At 37.5% G+C, this 15,698-nt stretch overlaps 1 protein-coding gene across 1 annotated transcript in view; it reads right to left on the reverse strand.

The window, feature by feature from the left end:
- Positions 1-2,493: 2,493 nt before the first annotated feature.
- The window catches only part of CYYR1 (cysteine and tyrosine rich 1), a 99,889-nt gene continuing 86,684 nt past the window's right edge, over positions 2,494-15,698 (reverse strand). Inside the window, exons 3-4 of the mRNA XM_032353272.1 lie at positions 15,108-15,265; positions 2,494-4,100 (exon numbers count right to left, since the gene is read on the reverse strand). Coding sequence (XP_032209163.1) covers positions 3,916-4,100; positions 15,108-15,265 — 343 coding nt within the window. The 3' untranslated portion in view covers positions 2,494-3,915. The remainder of the gene's footprint in view (positions 4,101-15,107; positions 15,266-15,698) is intronic.

Here is a 15,698-nt window from a genome sequence, read left to right on the forward strand (position 1 = left end):
TTAAACTGATAACACCCCATTTTAAACCTATATTAAGCCCATTAATAAATACACTTTTAATACTTTGTACTTTTACTTCTGCCATTGCCAGTGAGGTTCATGTTACCTTTTTGTGTTTTTATTTCTTGTAAATAAGCTTTTGTTTGTTTAAGAGAGTCTTTATCTCTCCTTCATTTATGAAGAAAAGCTTTGCCAGGTATAGTATAGAATTTTGGTTGACAATTTATTTTCAATATTTTGAATACAGCATCCCATTTTCTCCTGGCCTGAAGAGTTTCTGTTGAGAAATCCAACAATCTTATGGGGAGTTCCTGGTTATGTAAGTTCTCTCTTTCCTCTTAGTGCTATTAAAAAATATTTTGTCTTTGACTTTTGAAAATATAATTACATTGTATATTATATAATTATATGTTATATAATTATAATGTGTCTCAGTGTAGCCCTCTATCCTTAGGTTCAATCTGTTTGGGCCACATGGATCTATATAACCATTTTTCTCTCCAGGTTCAGGAAGTTTTTAACTATTATTGCTTTCTGTCCCTTTCTATTTTTTCGTTCTGGAATTCCTGTGAAGCAAATATTGTTTCTTTTCATTGTCATATAATTTCCATATGCTTTCTTTGCTGTTTTTATTTTTTCTTTCTCCTTTGGGTAATTTCCATTGTTCTATCCTTCAGATTGATGATTTTTTTTCTGCATGTTTGAATCTACTTTTGAAACTCTATCAAATTCTTCAGTTCATTCACTGAATTTTTCAACTCTGAGATTTGTTTTTGTTTTTTCGATAATGGCTATTTCCTTGTCAAACTTCTCTTTCTGTTCATACATTGTTGTCTTAATTTTGTTTAGTTGTCTGTCTCTGTTCTCTCAAAGTTCATTAAACTTCTTTAAGAGATTTGTTCTGAATTCTTTGTCTGATACTTTATAGGTTTCTTTTTTCTTTATGGTCCATTGTTGAGCTTTATTAGTTTCCTTTGGTAGTGTCATATTTACCTGATTTTTCATGATCCTTGATTTCTTGCATTGGCATGAGTATTTGAGTAATTAATGTCTTCTTCTAGACTTTATAGGTTTGTTTTGGCAGTGATAATTCTTCACTAGTCATATCATTTTGTTCTTTTTTTTTTTTCCCCTGGGTGTGTCTGTCGGTAATGTCTTTGGGTAAATGGGGCCTGTTATGGACTATTTTGGGTGAGGCAACTATTTAAGTTCTGAGGACAGGGATGGAGTATTGTGCCACTGGCTGAAAATAGTTGGATATGACTGCTGGCTTGGTTCCTTATCCAAGTGATGATGTAAGATGGGGTCATCAGTTCTCTGCTCAGACTTACTAGATGATTGGGACTAGGTCTATATTCAGTAGTAGATGAAGTTATTTTCTCTGCTTCCCTGCTCTAGTAGGGCAGCAGCGAAGGTCCAGGGCTCACAGAGATCATTGTTTAGGGGCTTCAAATCAGGCCTGAGTGTCCACTGAATTCCCTGATCAGGTGATGGTCTGTAGATGGAGGAATCCACGGGCTGTGCTCACTGTTAACTGCCACTGTATGTAGGGATTTTAGATGGACTATGTGGTTTTCTGTGTACTCTGTTTAGGTTTCCTGGTCAGATAGCTGAAGGCTATATTTAGCCATGAGCAAGGCCATGCATTAGATTCCCTTCCTGTGTGCAACTGGAGAAGCAGCTGTAAAACTAGTAGAGCTCTTTGTTGTCTTAACTCAAGAAGACCCAGGCTTATGTTCCTTGGCCAAATGAGGCCAATGGCTATGCAAACTACTGGTTCTGTCTGCTCTTCTCTCAGCTCAAGTGCCACTGGACCACATAGCTTCCAGGAGTTGTCTCTAGACTTCTTGTCAGATGGGGCTGAAGGCACTCTCCCCAGTGGGTGGGGCTGTGACTCAGTATCCTGCCTCAGTAGGAGCAAACTGGGGTGTGGGGCTGGCAAACATCTTGTTTGAGGATCTGAATCAGGCAGATCTGTATCTCTTCCATGTTCCCTGGTCAGAGTGTACCCCCAACTTGGTTCTGCAGATGAGCAAAGCCACTGGTTGAGATTACTATTTGGGCACTGCCCATATGAACTTGGTCTGCCAAGATCTGTCTGCTGGTTGTTGCAAACCCCTCTTTCATTCTCTGTCATAGTTACATTTTCAATATATTGAAATTGAAATATATTGAAATATATTTGACATATTGAAATTGCAATTCCAGTAGTATGCAATGAGAGTATGGGTGCCCACTGAATGACCCACAATGCTGGGGGGAGCAGGACTGGTTGTTCCCTCTTAGGTTCTCTTTTCCACTGGAGGAACTGGAGGCTCAGGAGACACCTCTCACCATGGTGCTGCACTGTCCTGGGGAATAGGCATTATAGTCGATACAGTAACTTCTCTAATCCAGTCTATCTTGATCTCTAAATTGCATGGGGTGGTGGTCGGGGGAGGGTGGTTCTTCAGCCTCAGTCCTGCATTCTAGGATTCTCTCAGTGGTATCTCGTTTTTGGATAGTTGTTGGCTGTTCTTCTTATGAGACGAAGCAAATTCAGGAATGATGTGCATCACCATTTTGGTGATATCAGTCTCCCCCAATATTTTGTCAATGTAAATTTTTAAATACATGAAAGGGCCCACATAAAAGTATAAGTGCTAAGGTCACTTGCAGCAAAATACAGCACATTGGAATTACCTAGCCAAAAATTTTATGCTTGAAGGCAGGCACTTCATAACATTTGGACTTGGCAAAAAACAACAGTTTGATGTCAATATCTTAACCTTTCTATTAACTGTGTAGTTTTTCAAGGGAATATATTTTCACAATATTACAGAAGAGAAACAAATCTGTCTAAACTACACATGAATGGAATTCCAGAGAACAAGGATGCAAGTTTTATTTTCCCTTCTTCTTTTCATAAACTGTTATATATATTCACAGTCAAGTTCTACAGTTTTACTCCCTGGTGTAAAGTCCCAGGGGAATATTTGGCTTCTAATCTTTCAGTCTTAAATAAACTATCTGTTACTTGTGGAACTTGATACAGTTTTCTTTCCCCCACAGTTGGAATGACCTTTGTTATAATAAACCACTAATTAAAGTCAGATGATTTTTTTAGGTGGCAGTAGCTAGCACTGAAGAGTTACTGGCTTCAAGCAGCTGTGGAGTCCCTTTAATTCTGTTTTAACTGTCAAATTAAATATAAGATTAAACTACTCTAGTTGTTTTCATTCTTGGAGGCATAGAAATTTACTTCACACTTAACTAAACCATGAGCAGAATGCTTGGTGCCCAGTGGACCCCACTACCATTTGATTTACCTGTCCTTTCTAGAGTAAGTCTCTACCAGATAGACAGATTCTGTTCGAAGTCTTAGTAATAGGGAACTTCACAAAACAATCTAGTCAATAAGGAAGCTCTGACTCCTCTTTCTCATCCTGAAACCAGAGTTTCCTGTTCTTATCTAGAAGCCAAAATTCCTGTGCTTCCATCCAGCGCTTTAAACAATGAAAGGCACAGAGTAGGCTCTCATGCACTTGAACAGTATTTATTGATGAACAAAAGAATGAATAATTCTGATTCTGACTTCTAAGGCTGCACAGAATATAGTTGTTTTCTTATGTAGTCCAGGCTGTTCTCCTCTCTTACATCATTCTTCACTTTTCCAGGATCAGGACTACAGTTTCCTTAAGCAATATGATTTTCCGATGTTTTGTCTGTCTCATTACTCTTCTCTGAAAGTGCTTGCATTGATCATTACATCTTTTCAAATGTGGTATCATCGAACCAAATAATACTCCAGATGTGGTCAGCTCACAGATGGGTAAACACTCAGTATTTTTTAGCCCGGATATTCCACTTGACATATTGTTGGGCCCAAAAAGGTATTCCTTAGAGCAGTCCTTCCCTGTTTCTGATAGAGACATTTTATTCCAGGCAAGATCTCTGATTGGCACATATTCTGGTCTGGGAGAAGGGTGGTTTCCTTGAATTTCCAGGGTAAGGAGGGGGTGGAGAACGCTGTGCTGAAGCCTGTGGGGTCGGGGAGTAGGGAGGTGGCAAGTCGGCACAGTATTCCATCTCATGGTCGTAACTGTAGGGCGGTGGTGCCACTGAAAAAGAAAAAAGTAAAGGACATCAGGCATTTAGCAAATATTTGAGTGTCTACTATGCTTAAACCACTGGGCTGAATACACTGGGAAAGGATATAATTTTTGCCTGCAAAAATCTTAGTTTTATTGTGTTGAGGACACGTGTATAAAAAGGCAAGTGCTACAAAAAGTGGTAGCATTGACAGAAATGTTTAGAATTGGTTGCTTAGGAAAAGTTTCTTGGAAATCTGATGCCAAACGAGCAGATAAAGAAAAGACTAGGCACTAATTCCAGATTGGACAAAAGCACAGAAGCAGGAGAACACTTTTGTTGAAAGCAAAAAGTACATGGAACGGGAAATGGGAAAAAGTGTTGAGAAATCTTATGGTATCATCATCCTGGTGGGCTTTGATTGTCACATAAGGAGTGTGTGATGTGCAATTACCAGAGCTTTTTTGAATATGCTAGTGAATATGCTTTGAGAAGGTGATTTTCTCAGCAGTACGGATTGAAGTGGGCTGAAGAAAAGGAGAGATGATGTAATAGCATATGTGAAGGGTTATAAGGGACTCGTGGCATTGGGAGGAAAAAATCACAAGAGACTGTAAGAGCAAGTGAGTGCTTCATTGATGAGTAGGTAGGTAGAGAAAGAGGTGGAGAGTGAAAGAAGGTCTCCAGGTATTGGGCACTCTTTATTGGGCTCCTGTAACTTAGAAGGTTATGGAGCCATTATAGGAATAAGAAAAACAAAACAAAACAAAACAAAAAAAAACAAGGGTGGCAAGCACATTTGTGAATGGGAATGAAGAATTTAGTTTTCTAAACATTATTTGAAAATTTTTTTCACTGTAATATATTTCAGAGTGTTTTAAATCACATTTAATGCACTTCATTATGACTATGTAAGGATGTCTATTTTGTACTGATCTCAATCCTATGTCAAGGGTTGGAAGAGAGGTATCCCTTGAGTGTTCCATGTTTTCAAGAACCAATCATCCTGCAACATCTTGGCAACCCCTCTAAGATTTGAATTATCAGCAAGATCATGATTCTACTTAGAAATTAGCACGTCTTAATTGCTTACTATGAATGTAGCCTAAATTACAAGACTAGGGTCATAATAATGCAAATATTATAGCCAAGTGTTTTAATAGAATGGCAGAAAAGAACAAACAACATTTCAATAAACTTATTTTTAAAATATCTTCCAGGGATGCCTGGCTGGCTCAGCTTGTGGGGTATGTGACACTTGATCTCAGGGCCACACTGGGTGTAGAGATTACTTAAAAATAAAATCTCAAAAAAAAAAATTAAAAAAAAATCTAAATTGTGCTCTTACCAATAAGAATATGGTAGTGTTCTGATCATTATGCATGCACAAACATAGGGCTTCACCCTATGTGCAAATACTAACAGTGTTTCTTCCGGATCCCTTTAACTTGGCTTGCTTTACCAGGAGCTTGATGATCTGAACGACTTACTGATCAGCCTGTACTCAGGGATGTGAGGACACAGAATTGGATCACCTGAGCGAAGAGGAAAATGGAGAGAGAGAACTAGGTGGGATGTCCTCTGGGGACTGCCCTACTGAGCAAAGGCTTTGAAAGTCTTCAGTGGGCTCTGCAGGCAAAGGGCTCGTGGCAGAGGACACAGCTGTATCCAGCTTCTCTAAGGCTGCTTTAAACACTTGAGGCTGTGCTATCAAAAGCTTTGTTTTCTATAACAAAATGGAATGACTCCTGTGGAGTCTAAACACACATTCCCTCTGCATTACACCCACTCCTTTGCTTCATGATATCCAGGAGGACTAAGACAAAGAGGTTTAGATATACTTCATCCAAGCCAAGAAATACAGGCTCCATGTAAAATAGGCAGTTACTGCTGGATGCCTATTGAACTGTTTCTTATAAGTGTGTGGTTCTAGGCTGTTTTTGTATTGAAGCTTTTCCCTGCCTCCCACTTGAGGAGCACATGCTGAATGAGTTTACAGATTGATTTTGCATCATTCTCTGTCATGAAACCATGGTGTCTATTTATGCTTTGGTAACAAAGCATTCATATTTTGCTGTCTGCATTAAAACTGCTAGAGGACATTTCAGTGAGATTCCCTGTGGTTTATACAGCTGCATGTTGAACATGAAAATTTAAGATATGATTAGATTCATATAGCCTTCTACTTATATAGTCTTTGAATTTTGATAAAGTGATTATATAATGCAGAAAAGCAATATTTTGAGGACTATTCATCATGAAATAAACATGGCACATCTTTTATAGCATCAGCTACTGGAAGATATTTTGAAATAAGTGTTGTATAACTGTAGACTCTGCTATCCTTCTTTCTTGCCGATAATAAGGTTTCACTAGGAAGTAAACTTTTCAAGGTATCAATTTTAGGAAGGTCCTGATTAACCCTAAAAGGTTTTGTTCTTTCTTAAAGGTCAAAACATCTTTAAAGAAATATAGATGCAGCTAGAGATATGGCGCCTTCGAAATTTTTTCGTCATCAATATTCCAACTCTCTGATTTAAGGATAGCAAATATACCATTTATCCTTAATGTTATTATAGTTTTCTAAAATATCACAAAATATAGGGATAGTTACCATTTTATCTCTTTTCTATTGTTAAACGTAAAAATTTGTCTTATCTTTTGGATATCTGATTCATAGCCAAACTATTTCTGAGCTTTTTTCATTTAAGGTTATATATTTAAAGCTTCCTTATATCTGTTATTTTATTATTATTTTGGTTAGGTGAAATTATCTATGTGGTTTCTTAAAAATCATTTGTCACATTGTTTTGTTACCAATCCTAAAGTTTTAATGTACTAGTTCTGTTTCAAAAACCAAGGCATATCTTTTTATACGATTGACACCTCATTTTAATTATTATCGGTTTTATTTATTTATTTGATAGACAGAGATCACAAGTAGGCAGAGAGGCAGGCAGAGAAAGAGGAAGGAAGCAGGCTCCCTGCTGAGCAGAGATTCCTGATGCGGGGCTTGATCCCAGAACCCCTGGACCATGACCTGAGCTGAAGGCAGAAGCTTTAACCCACTGAGCCACTCAAGTGCCCCAATTATTATTGATTTTAAATGGTTTTAATATGTAGTAGGACAGGCGAATCTCATTACTTTTTTCAACATGTTTAAAAATTTTTGTATTGAGATATAATTGATATATGACATCATGCAAGTTTAAGGTGTATAACATGTTGATTTGATATATTTATATACTACAATATGATTACCACCTGTTAAATTAATTAAACAAGGAGCCCATTAGACCGAGGTGGCTCTCTTGTCATAATGGTCAAACCAAAATGTAAGCCTGTAAGTGCTTCAAAGTTACAAAATCAAAACGCTAAGGACAACCAATCACAAATTGTCAAATATGCTTTAAGCTATAGCCAGTGAAATAATTTCCTTTCTTTGCTTCTACAATTGTTCTGTATTAGGCAGGGTACTCCTAACCACTTCCAGTATGGTGTTGTCTGATTCAAATCAATTTTTGTTAAAATTTTTGTTAAAATTTCTAGTATGCCTCAATTTGTCTTTTCATACACCTTAGCATTAGCTTATAACATTTTTGAAAAGGTCCCAGATCTTTTGACTTGATCCCAGATTCCTGGGATCATGACCTGAGCTGGAGGCAGATGCTTAGTCTACTGAGTCACCCAGGTGTCTGGAGCTTGACATTTTTAAAAAGACTATTTTAATTTCTAATATTATTGCTAGGAGCAAACCTTCTCCTCCACCATCCCCCAAACCAACCTACTCACAATTTTCCTGAATCTTCTCAGAGCAGAAGGCCACATGGCTCCTAGGAAGACCTCCACTGCCTCCACCCCCACCACAAAGCCCAATCATGCCCATTTCTCCTCAACAGTGGCCCAAGATGCAATTCCGAAAAGGATGATATTATTAGAAGCTATCATTCCCCTTCCCCTCAGATTACATCCAGACAAGTCTAGTCATGTTCCACATTCTTCTGTAACCAAGAGGACAAACTCTTAGAATATCTTTCACTGTAGACCTCTAATTCTGAAAGCCTTTACACAGCAAATCTCATTAATTTTCTAAACTTTTCCCACCACCTTTCACTGTGCTCAGGAGATCACAAAGTCTGTCATTCGTATACTCTTCTTTCCATCTCTTTACATGTGACTCTAGCTCAGAATATGAGAGGTCCTCTTCTAATTGTGTCTGTTTTCCAGAGAAATAAGATTTACTGAGAGTGAGAAAAGTAAGGGGGGTTTTGAACTTTGAGAAGAGAGAAGAATGCACGAGATAGTTGTGTCAGGGAGAAGTGGACATTCACTGAACATATCTATTTTCATTAAAGTCAGATTTTCCTTGGAGAGCGCAGCTTCCTCTGCAGCAGTATTAAATCAGAAGTATTTCTCCCCACTCCCCAGCCCCCAACATCTTACATCTTATAGTGCCAGAAGATGCACTGGGTGCTTTCTTGGATTCTCATAGCCATTTTTTCAAACCATGGTCTATGTTCTCTCCTTAAAAACCTAAGCTCTATTTTAGCACACACCACGAGATTATACTACTTTCTATTCCTCCTTGTTAATACCTCTGGTCTGCTCTGCCCTAGATTCTCACTCATTGATGGTTTAGCATCGGTCCTGATATCTTTCTCTGCAACAGGACTTTTATTAGCATTCTTGATGATTTCATCATTCATACGTTGAGGTGAATTTCTAGCCCTAAGCTGGAGCTTTCTCCTACCCCAGGTACCACAGCAGCAAACCGAAACAGATAACTTTCATGTCCTTGTGAAGCTTCACTTGATGGGAAGCTTCACATATCCAGTCAGCTAATCCCCAAACATCAAGCCAACTCTAAGCTCTATACTTATTTCATGTTCCTCTTCACCCCAAACAAGCCAATCAGATATTTTCTACTTTTCTCTTGTTTTTTTTTTAATTCTTTATCCTCTAAAAGCTCCGTTTTCCACATTCTTTACTGTTCTCCATACAAAGACTGTCCACTTCATGAAGTGTTAAACGGTGTGTTTGTATCACCTTAATTGTTTTCTTTAAGCATTTTTTTAACATTGGATTTTTTTGTTTTAAAAATCGTTTTCTCACCCTTGCTGTACCTATGTAAATCTGACCACTACTCTTTATCTTTCTAGAATACACATTCCAGCGTATCTTGAATCTCACCTAGATTTCCAATTTTACTGATGACATTTAAAAAGTTAATTTAAACTGATGTCACCTCTTTCCTGTCTTCATGTCTTTCTTTATTCAGCTTAGATTTATGGTCCACCACTAAAATTATTTCTGTGCATTTATCATCAACCTTCTTATCTCTTTTCCCCCTGCGTGCCTGAAAAAACTCCAATCTTGATTAAATTTAACACTTTGGCTCTCCCAGACTTGTATCTAGGAGCTTCAGATAGCTAGAGAAAAATGCACAATCATACTGACTGATAACATTTTCAATGAATGACTATATTCTTCAGTGTTGATACTCTTGGCATTGCTTGAAAATTATGCATTCCTATAGGTGTTTCACCACTCCCCCTGCATTCTCTGAGATTCCTTACCTTCCCCTCAGCCCACTTTCAGGAGAAGACTTGCTTCTAATTTCAGTAAGAATATAGGCACAATCAGAAGAGAATATCTTCATATCACCAAATCCTTTAATGAGTACATGAAAGTCTTCACATGTTCAGTACATTTACTAATAAGGCAGCCCTCATTTGTGAATTCAGTGATGCTAATAGAATTTTTACTTCTTTTTTTTAAGATTTATTTATTCATTTAAGAGAAAAAGAGAGTGTGCACATGTGCATGAGAGGGGTCAGGGACAGAGAGAATCTTCAAGCAGACTCCCTGCTGAGCATGGAGCACTACTTGGGGCTTGACGCCATGATCCATGAGATCATAACCAGAGCCAAAACCAAGAGTTGGATGCTCAACTGACTGAGCCACTCAGGTGCCCCTAGAGTATTGATTTCTTAATGAAATATTCCCAAGAGATTTTAAAGACTACAACTCGGTTATTTTATAGAATGTTCCTTAACCTCGCTTTGCCAGATCTATTCTCATGCTTAGATTCAGGCTGTGAACTTTCAGCCAGAATCCTACATACATGAAGTTGTGTCATCCTCAGAATAATTAACACTCAAAGGTGCAAGATGTCCATCTACCCTGTTTTTGGTGATGTTAATCTTTACCACCTGGTCAAGATGTTGTCTGGTTTCTCCATTGTGTAATTACTATTTTTTCCTTATACCTAGCAACAAATCTGGGACTAGACACTTTCTGACCATGCAAATGACCTGTTCCACTGCAACTTCTCCTCCCAGATTTAACACCATTAATGACTCTTGTTCCAAGCTTTTTTCATGATGGTTTTAAAATGATGATTTTTCCAATTCCACAACTCCTTTGTACATGTATCTTTTATAATTTTTCTGTTCCCAAGAACCTCCCCTGCTTTTCCAGGGGAAAAGTCTATCTATTATCTATCTATCTATCTATCTATCTAATCTATCATCAGTCACCAGGGGAATCAATAATAGACTTTAGATCACAAATATCTTGATAGTATTGAAATGTCTTGCTTTCCTTTGGTTGTCATTTGATTTTTTTTTTTTCCAAGCCTTCTGTTATAGTCTTTACATATTGTTTTCTTTCAGTGTGTATCATCTAAACCTATATTTTTTTAAAGGATTAACATGATCACTTTCTTTTTTTTTTAATCTTTTTTTTACAGTTAAGTTCTGGAAAGTAGTGGAACTATAAGACTTGACAAATAATTTTTATTTTCACACTAATGGCTTTAAAAATATTTAAACTGTTCATTCTACCCAACATGGGAGGAATAAAAAACTATTTTGGAAGGTCACCATCCAACAAGTAATCAGGTATAGAAGATAACTTTTTTCAGTAATCTCCTTCCCAGTGCACAATAATAATTTTCATTGGAGGTATTCCCATTGGGCACTTTCACCAGGGTTTTCACAAGGCTTTCACCAAAGAATATGACCTTGGCTAAATTATTTTCTACTCATGTATGTGGCCCCCAAGCTGAAGGACTAGATTAGGTTGTTATCTCATTTGTCACAAGGCTAATTAATTAATGTGGATAAAAATATTTTATATTTCTAAGTATGGAAGACTTTGAAAAACATTCAATACTACTCTGTGTTTTTTCCTATCTTTTAAGTAAAAGCCTAATTAGTGATTTTGAGAAGGAAATGAGAAGTAATCAAGCACATTATACTTTTTGAAGATCCAGCTTTTTTGTAGTTAAAATGCTTCCACCATAAGGTTTATTATGTTTCTCACATTATTCAGTTCCCAGAACAATGCATTTACTGAAAATGTAACATGCTGGTGTGATCTGCCAGTATAAAGCATGCCACTCTAAAGTTTTAAAAACATGCTTCCATGCATGAAAGAGAAACCTCAAACTCAGGAAGACATAAACTCTCACATTAAAGTATTTTGTATCTTCTATTCTAATTTTATAAAATGCTTTTAACGTTTTAAAATGTTTAATGTTTAATTTTAACTAAACTTTTTTTGATCAAGCAAAAGTGTATCTGGAATATTATCTACAGAGGGCTTTTCCTTGCCATCTCTTCAGATAATGTATCTGTCTGACCCTCCTCTGTTCCCTTGAGTTATGGGTTGACCAGGTTAAAAAAAACCCAAAAAACAAACAGGAGATGTGAATAATAAAAAATAGTTCCCCCTCTTTTTCCCTCGTACCCTATTTCTAATATCATTACACTAATCTCAACAATATTTTTAGTAAGTTGGAAAGATTCAAAGTTGTGAGTTGCTTTCGTAGTTGAGTAAAAGCTCATATTCCAGGGTACATTGTAAGGTAAATTCCCTGGATTTTGATATATAACTAAATCAGATCTTATCATGCATTGTGCTCCTTACTTGTTCAGCTGTATCTGCTGAGTGCCCGTTATGTGCCAGTCCTGGTATTTTACTTGGGACTGGATGGTGAACAGAATAGATTACGATCCCTGCCTTGTGGATCTAGGAGGAGGGGATGGAAACTGAACCATAAATGTAACAATTGGACAAACTATATGGTATCTTAGAAGATTAAAAGCACTCTGGAAAAAAAATACAGAGTAGAATAAGGAGAGACATAAGACAATTTTAAATAGACCAGAGTAGGCTTCATTCAGGAGGTGATCTTTGATCAAAAATTTGAATTAAGTGAGGGTCCATATTCTAGGCAAAGACCCAAGATGGGAGTGTGCCATGTTGTGTTCACATGGAGTGAGTTTTGCGTTCACAGAAGAATGTGCCTGAAGGCAGAGTGGCAAGAGGGAGTAGAGAAGGAAATGGAGTCAGAGAAATAAAAAGACGAGCCAATTCATGTATTGCTTTGCAAGCCCTGGTCAAGAATTTGCTTTTTATTCTGGATAAAATGAGGAACCACTGGCTGGACTCTTCTCTGGAGAAAATGGAAAGCCATTGGAAGATTTTGACTAGAAGAATGATATTATTTGGCATCTACTTTAAAAGGTTCAATCTGGCTACTGGGTTTAGAATAGACCCCTGGGGGCCAAAGGTGGCTGTTGGAAGAGCAGTTAGGATATAATCATAGTAATGCAGGTGAGAGCTGAAGGTGGTTCCCATGAGTAAAGAGCAGTGGGAACAGTGAGTAGTCAGACCCTGTATATACTTGGAGATGGAATTTGAAGTTTTCCTAATAGTTTGTGTGCAGGTTTGATGGAGGCAAGGAGTTAAGGATGACTCAAAGCTTTTTGGCCTAAGCCACTGGAAGTCCAGAGATGTCATCAGTTGAGAGGAAAAAGGCTGTGAGTAGAGGAGGTTTGGGGGGATGATCAGAAGTATAGCATGGAATATGTTCAACTTGAGATAGCTATGAGACATCCAAGCTGAGATGTCCAGCAGGCAGTGGGATCAAATGCATCTGAAATTCAGGAAGGAGGTTTGGAATGGAGGTTTATAACTTTGGGAGGCATTAACATATAAATAGTACTTAATACTGTGAGACCAAGGATGTAAGTGTAGATATAGTCTAGGAAAAGACACAAATATCTGACCCTTTAGACACTTGGAGAAGAGGAAGAACTGACAAAAGAAATGATCATTCTCACATTCATCTAAATTTTTCCCCTTCAAGTTGAAGTTGATAGGGAAAATGTTAAGAGAGGAAGGGTATTAAGGAATTGATACATGGGGCAGATTGCATGTAGAAGGGACCTTCTTCTCTATAGGGGCTAAGGAAGGACGTGACTGTCAATAGGAAATTATCTTTCAAATAATATGTTAGATTCAAACTTGACTGACTTTTTTTTTTTTTTAATTTTAGCATAACAGTATTCCTTGTTTTTGCACCACACCCAGTGCTCTATGCAATCCGTGCCCTCTCTAATACCCACCACCTGGTTCCCCCAACCTCCCATCCCCCGCTGCTTCAAACCCCTCAGATTGTTTTTCAGAGTCCATAGTCTCTCATGATTCACCTCCCCTTCCAATTTCCCCCAACTCCCTTCTCCTCTCTAACTCCCCTTGTCCTCCATGTTATTTCTAATGCTCCACAAATAAGTGAAACAGTATGATAATTGACTGCTTGACTTATTTCACTCAGCATAATCTCTTCCAGTCCCATCCATGTTGCTACAAAAGTTGGGTGTTCATTCTTTCAAGATATGTCTCCAAAGGCAAAGGAAACAAAAGCGAAAATAAACTTTTGGGACTCCATCAAAATCAAAAGCTTCTGCACAGCAAAGGAAGCAGTCAAGAAAACAAAGAGGCAATCCACGGAATGGGAGAAGATATTTGCAAATGACAGTATAGACAAAAGGTTGATATTCAGGATCTATAAAGAACTCCTCAAACTCAACACACACAAAACAGATAATCTTATCAAAAAATGGGCAGAAGATTTGAACAGACACTTCTCCAATGAAGACATACAAATGGCTATCAGACACATGAAAAACTGTTCATCATCACTAGCCATCAGGGAGATTCAAATTAAAACCACATTGAGATATCACCTTACACCAGCTAGAATGGCCAAAATTAGCAAGACAGGAAACAACATGTGTTGGAGGGGATGTGGAGAAAGGGGAACCCTCTTACACTGTTGGTGGGAATGCAAGTTGGTGCAGCCTCTTTGGAGAACAGTGTGGAGATTCCTCAAGAAATTAAAAATAGAACTTCCCTATGACCCTGCAATTGCACTACTGGGTATTTACCCCAAAGATACAGATGTAGTGAAAAGAAGGGCCATCTGTACCCCAATGTTTATAGCAGCAATGGCCATGGTCGCCAAACTGTGGAAAGAACCAAGATGCCCTTCAACAGATGAATGGATAAGGAAGATGTGGTCCATATACACTATGGAATATTATGCCTCCGTCAGAAAGGATGAATACCCAACTTTTAACTGGCTTTTATATGTCAAATGGCACATATACATACAGACTGACTTAGAAAGCACTACTGAGCAATCACCTAATGCAAATTGCAGTATTTTGTTTATGGAATCATATGTATTCAGTATATTTATATGTAGAACTTCTAGCAGACTCTCACCAAATACCTGTCAAATTATTAATGTATTACCTTTGCTCTATGTTGAGAATTTTCATATTATGTTAAAATTATTTTCTTTGCATACAGAGTACACATAAAAATTTTATTCCATCCTTTTTCTTAAGACATACATACCTATTAAATCAGAAATGTCACTTATACTTTCCCTATAATTACTTCTCAGAACTCTGGCGGGTAGATACAGTGGATATGAATTGTGTAGTTCTCTTAACTCTGGCTGGTTGGGAATTGTACCTTCAAATGTGAGCTAGATGTTATTAGTTGGACCTAAGTAATTTCCATTGAAATCTAGAGCATCAATCTGTGTTAATTTAGAAATGCCCTACATTCTTGGAGACCATTGCACTGAAAGTCTTCAATGTTTCCTCTATCCAAGCAGGAGAGCATAACTAATGAATCGGACTCTTCCTTCAGAAGGAGAGAGTGATTGTGTTTACCAGGATAGGAGGAGATGGCATTGATGTGAGTGGTCCTGATGACGCCCACCCGGGTCCCACGGTTGTTTTTCATGCACATGCAGATACATATGGCAATTCCAGCGATGACCCCCATGATGAATACAATTCCAAATACTATGCCAGCAATTGCTGTGCCCCTAAAAAAGGAAAACAAAAATACATTTATTGAAAAGGTTCATAAGCCTTTCAAATACAGCTCTATGGCTAAATGACAAATGCTCTTTGGCAAATCTCCTTGGATATTAAAAAAAAAAAAAAAGTAATTCCCTGAATCAGTCAAGTAAGTAGTCTTGTGTATTTTAATAGATAAGAAAAAGTTATAAGCTTTCAGGGAATCTTCTTCCAGTACAGTAAACCTATCATTCAGATTCTGGCTTTAGAAATCCATGTATATTTATACAAAACACAATTATTTAGATATGCTCTCTAAAATAATAATTAAAAAACCATTCTGCTGCTTATTTAAACTGCAAAGAACTTATTGTCTGTGAGTACACATTTACTGAAAACAACTTGATAAATGTCAAAATATTAAATAAAATTTAACATTTATCTTTATTAAAACTCTTC

Source organism: Mustela erminea, chromosome 1 (genome assembly GCF_009829155.1).
Source record: "Mustela erminea isolate mMusErm1 chromosome 1, mMusErm1.Pri, whole genome shotgun sequence".
Taxonomy (NCBI): domain Eukaryota; kingdom Metazoa; phylum Chordata; class Mammalia; order Carnivora; family Mustelidae; genus Mustela; species Mustela erminea.